Source organism: Pteropus alecto, unplaced genomic scaffold, assembly GCF_000325575.1.
Source record: "Pteropus alecto unplaced genomic scaffold, ASM32557v1 scaffold8, whole genome shotgun sequence".
NCBI lineage: Eukaryota > Metazoa > Chordata > Mammalia > Chiroptera > Pteropodidae > Pteropus > Pteropus alecto.
Genome location: NW_006494609.1, coordinates 22,781,135 through 22,786,353, shown reverse-complemented (window position 1 = coordinate 22,786,353; position 5,219 = coordinate 22,781,135). Strand labels below are relative to the sequence as shown.

The 5,219-nt window shown below is 48.9% G+C and overlaps 1 protein-coding gene across 1 annotated transcript; it reads left to right on the top strand.

Annotated features, from left to right (window-relative positions):
• Positions 1-188: 188 nt before the first annotated feature.
• Positions 189-4,970, top strand: HSP90AA1 (heat shock protein 90 alpha family class A member 1). Its single transcript, XM_006925584.2, has 10 exons — positions 189-386; positions 476-842; positions 1,148-1,281; positions 1,583-1,903; positions 2,028-2,193; positions 2,330-2,520; positions 2,664-2,811; positions 3,004-3,272; positions 3,602-3,935; positions 4,207-4,970. Exons 1-10 carry the CDS (start codon positions 225-227, stop codon positions 4,314-4,316), a joined length of 2,202 nt encoding a protein of 733 aa, XP_006925646.1. The 5' UTR covers positions 189-224; the 3' UTR covers positions 4,317-4,970.
• Positions 4,971-5,219: the final 249 nt, after the last annotated feature.

Below are 5,219 nucleotides of genomic sequence, written 5' to 3'. Positions count from 1 at the left end.
GCCCCGCAGCCAAGGCCCGGGCCTCCCGGTGGCGTGCACACGCTCGCCGTTGCCGCGGCTCGCAATGAGGTCATCCCTTTGTGGGCCGGCCTTCCGTTTTCGGGGCGCTCGGTGTCGCGTATCCCTTAGATAAAGCTCCGGAAGGGCCGCTAGAACGCAGTTGGGCCCCGTAGTGCTTCTGTGGACGGACTGCGGGGTTGAGACTCGCGCGGTGTCCTCTGCAGATGCCGGAGGAGACCCAGACCCAAGACCAGCCGATGGAGGAGGAGGAGGTTGAGACGTTTGCCTTCCAGGCAGAGATTGCCCAGTTGATGTCATTGATCATCAATACTTTCTACTCGAATAAGGAGATCTTCCTGAGGGAGCTCATTTCAAATTCGTCGGATGTAAGTCTCATTACCGTAGAGTTGTGTTTTCGTTTCAGTATAATTTCGGTATCTAGGAGCTCTGCTCAACGATCTGTATGTTTTGACAGGCTCTGGACAAAATCAGATACGAAAGCTTGACAGATCCCAGTAAGTTAGACTCCGGGACAGAGTTGCACATTAATCTCATTCCAAACAAACAAGACCGGACCCTCACCATTGTAGACACTGGAATTGGAATGACCAAAGCCGATTTGATCAATAATCTTGGTACCATCGCCAAGTCTGGGACCAAAGCGTTCATGGAAGCTTTGCAGGCCGGTGCCGACATCTCCATGATTGGCCAGTTTGGTGTCGGGTTTTATTCTGCCTATTTGGTTGCTGAAAAAGTGACGGTGATCACCAAACATAATGACGACGAGCAGTATGCCTGGGAATCTTCTGCAGGAGGGTCCTTCACAGTGAGGACTGATACAGGTAGGCACCTGAGGAAATATACTGCTTGTCGGTCGTGCGGAGGTGGGGTGCTCTGAGCCCTGGACCTCTGAAGAGGCTGTGAGTCATTGGCGTGATGTGCAGAGAGCTAGTGAGCACGTGTAGTGCCCTGGGGTGGCATTCGTGGGTATCGTGGATGAGGCAGCTAATTAGAAGTGACAGTATTTGCTTTCAGTCTGGTTCAGAAAGCATTAGGCATGGCGTCAAGAGCTCGGGATTGTAGTTTTTTTTACCTTGATTTGACTGTTGTGTTTGAACTTGAATTTATTTCTCTACTCTCTTTTCAGGGGAACCTATGGGTCGTGGGACAAAGGTGATCTTGCATCTGAAAGAAGACCAAACGGAGTACCTGGAGGAGAGGAGGATAAAGGAGATCGTGAAGAAGCACTCCCAGTTTATCGGCTACCCCATCACGCTCTTCGTGAGTGTGTGTGAGTGTGTGTGTGTGTGTGTGTAGTACGCAGGCATAGGTGACCGAAGAGAGTTAGAATCCTTAGTTTTCAAGACCTTTTGATAAGGGAGAGGCCTAAACTTAGTAGTTATTGGACCAGCCTGAAGTTTTTTCTTGTTCTGTCAAGGGATCCAGGGCTGTAGTTACATTAAATATGTCAAATATCGGTGAGATTTCTGGCTGCTGAACGATTGAGCTAACATGGGGTTTGTTACGAAGCGTGCCCGTTGCATCGAGCTGGGCGGTGACGTGCCTTCCTGTCTTCCCGCAGGTGGAGAAGGAGCGCGACAAGGAAGTCAGTGATGACGAGGCTGAAGAAAAGGAGGACAAAGAGGAAGAGAAAGACAAAGAGGAAAAGGAGTCCGAGGACAAGCCGGAAATAGAAGATGTCGGCTCTGACGAGGAGGAGGAGGAGAAGAAGGACGGCGACAAGAAGAAGAAGAAGAAGATCAAGGAGAAGTACATGGACCAGGAGGAGCTGAACAAGACGAAGCCCATCTGGACCAGAAACCCCGACGACATCACCAACGAGGAGTACGGGGAATTCTACAAGAGCCTGACCAACGACTGGGAGGACCACCTGGCCGTGAAGGCGAGTGACTGCTGAGCGCCTCCCAACCCCGCCCCGGCCTGTGCTCCCTCCCCCCGATGTGTTTTTAAGTTACGTGATTGCACGTGTTTATCCCGTAACTGACTTAGGATGTGTTTTTTTGCAGCATTTTTCAGTGGAGGGACAGTTGGAGTTCAGAGCTCTTCTTTTCGTTCCGAGGCGCGCTCCCTTTGACCTGTTCGAGAACAGAAAGAAGAAGAACAACATCAAGCTGTACGTCCGCAGAGTGTTCATCATGGACAACTGCGAGGAGCTGATACCCGAGTATCTGAGTGAGTGGGCACTGCCGCTGGAGCGCGCGCTCGGCTCCAGGTCGAGTCACGTGCGCATGGGTGGTTGGTGTTTTAGGTTTGCACATTTGTTGAATTTCGTTCTTAGAGCGCATTTGGTTTTTTGGGTTTTTTTTAGATTTCATCAGAGGTGTGGTGGACTCTGAGGATCTCCCTCTAAATATTTCTCGGGAGATGTTACAACAAAGCAAGATTTTGAAAGTTATCAGGAAGAACTTGGTCAAGAAATGCTTGGAGCTCTTCACCGAGCTGGCAGAAGACAAGGAAAACTACAAAAAGTTCTACGAGCAGTTCTCGAAAAACATGAAGGTGGGTGTGAGCGCACTGGGCAGTTCTCGAAAAACATGAAGGGTGGGTGTGAGCGCACTGGACCATTAGCAATTAAAGTGGCTTCTGAGTTTTAAATCATTTTGTTCAATGTAGAAAGTCTTTCTAAAGCCAGTGTCTTTCAGCTGGGAATACATGAAGATTCGCAGAACAGGAAGAAGCTCTCGGAGCTGTTACGATACTACACCTCTGCTTCAGGCGATGAGATGGTTTCCCTCAAGGACTACTGCACGAGGATGAAGGAGAACCAGAAGCACATCTACTACATCACAGGTAACGGGCGATAGGGGCTGGAATCTGCATACTTGTTCTCATAACCTTAGAAGTAACTATAGCTGTGTCCTCTGCCTACGCGGCGCTGCCTGTGCACGTTGGTCCGTGTCTGTCAGGCGAGAGTTAACGTGAGCCGTCTATACTGTTCAGATCTGGCTAGGAAAAGGCCTAAAAGTAACTTTTCAATGTCAGGTGAGACCAAGGACCAGGTAGCTAACTCGGCCTTCGTGGAGCGCCTGCGCAAGCACGGCCTGGAGGTGATCTACATGATCGAGCCTATCGACGAGTACTGTGTCCAGCAGCTGAAGGAGTTTGAGGGCAAGACGTTAGTGTCAGTCACCAAAGAGGGCCTGGAGCTTCCAGAAGACGAAGAAGAGAAGAAGAAACAGGAAGAGAAAAAAACAAAGTTTGAGAACCTCTGCAAAATCATGAAGGACATCTTGGAGAAAAAAGTAGAAAAGGTGTGTATGTTCTAGCTGTGTTTTCTTAATTGACACATTTTAGGAGCAGCGTTAGGTGCTTTTCAAAGCTGAGTCATGTGGTCCATTTCCCTTTGTAAGTTTTCTCAGCTTAAAAATAGAAAACGGTCTTCCATGCAGTGATGGGTGGTGGCATAGTAGTTCTTAACACCTTTAAAGGCCTGTGGGGGTGGAATGTGCAGAGAGCGAGCTTTAGAGACCTGAATTTGCAAATACGTGATATTTGATGCATCAGTAAAGCCATTACAGGTACTGAGGAATTAGAATAACAATCTTCTTAGGCCCAGTCATCATTTAATGTTTGATTGCAGGTGGTGGTGTCAAACCGATTGGTGACATCCCCGTGCTGCATTGTCACAAGCACATATGGCTGGACAGCAAACATGGAAAGAATCATGAAAGCTCAAGCTCTGAGAGACAACTCCACCATGGGTTACATGGCAGCAAAGAAACATCTGGAGGTAAACCCCGACCACTCGATCATCGAGACCTTGAGGCAGAAGGCAGAGGCTGACAAGAACGACAAGTCTGTGAAGGACCTGGTCATCCTGCTCTACGAAACGGCGCTCCTGTCGTCCGGCTTCAGTCTGGAGGACCCCCAGACCCACGCGAACAGGATCTACAGGATGATCAAACTGGGTCTCGGTAAGTGGACTCGGGCTCACAGCTGTTGAAAAGGGGTAACTTTCCGCTGTTGGAACAAAATTGGATTCTCATTCAGGTTCGGGGAGCACGCGTGCTAGTCGTTACATGCGGAAGGGATAACTGCGTCTCGTGATCAGCTCAGAAATGAAACCGGTTTATATAGCTTCTGATCGCTCCGCTTTGAAAGTGGTTACAAGCCAGGGGTGTCAGTCTAAGCGGGTGGTCGGTGGTTTCAAGAACTCTGAACACGTGGGTTTTATGTCCGAAACAGGTATTGACGAGGACGACCCCGCTGCCGACGACAGCAGCGCTGCCGTCACCGAAGAGATGCCGCCCCTGGAGGGGGACGACGACACGTCGCGCATGGAAGAAGTAGACTGAGCGCCGGAGCCGCCGTGCTCACCGGGACACTTGACCTTGGTTTCCTTTGATGACATGTTTTCGAGGATTTTTTTTATTTTTGTTAACATTTTAAAACCCTGTATGGCATGACAACTACTTAAAGGACAGATAAGATTTCTTTCTTACGTGTACGATGCTGTGATCCCTTACGCACTAAGCTAGTTCCCCTTCCTGGTTTCACGTTGGCTCATTTTAACGGAGGGGGTTATGTTCGGGGGGTGTGCGCTCACGTTAACTCTGTGGACCTACAATATCTAGCTGTCAAGCGGATTCCTTATTAGACCAAACCTTTTGTCACTGACGTGTGCTAAAATATACCGTGATGTTTAAAAGAAAAACAGTGCTTAAAACGTTCATCTGCTAGGATCTTTTTAAACCTTCCATTCCCTGTAGTTATCCACTGCATGTATGGTCTCTAGAAGTTAGTATGTCACACTGAACCAGCCTGAGGGGAGTGTCCCTAGAGCTTGTTTTCCAAAGAACAGTACTGTTTAGCAAAAATATAAGCCCACCCAGGCGTATTGTAAAGCCCTTTGAAAGTCAGTAGAGCAGGCTTTGTGAACGAAATGGTAGTGTTCAAGTCACATTCTGCTTCAAAAGGTTATTACAAATACAGATGAATTAAAAAGCTTACGTGGCCGATGTCTTCTGTGGGGGTACGGAGGGGGACTGTGGAGGACAGGGTGGTCCCAAGAGGTAAAGCATTACTATACGTGTCTTGCCCAGGAGAAAAATTTAAAAGGTGGGTCGTAATGACTGCTGTAAGTCCATGGGGACACTCGGGTGGCAAGTGTGGGTGGTGAGTGTATTCTAGACACAAAGAAATGGGACTGTCAGACCAATGCTCCCAGTCTGTCCTCCCTCAGGGTCTCCGTGTCCAAG

Bases quoted from the DNA above. Each gene is read 5' to 3' on its own strand.
- HSP90AA1 (XM_006925584.2), top strand. From the start codon at position 225: ATGCCGGAGGAGACCCAGACCCAAGACCAGCCGATGGAGGAGGAGGAG. The intron at 1,282-1,582 runs GTGAGTGTGTGT...GTCTTCCCGCAG, and splicing joins GCTACCCCATCACGCTCTTC to GTGGAGAAGGAGCGCGACAA. The intron at 1,904-2,027 runs GCGAGTGACTGC...GTTTTTTTGCAG, and splicing joins AGGACCACCTGGCCGTGAAG to CATTTTTCAGTGGAGGGACA.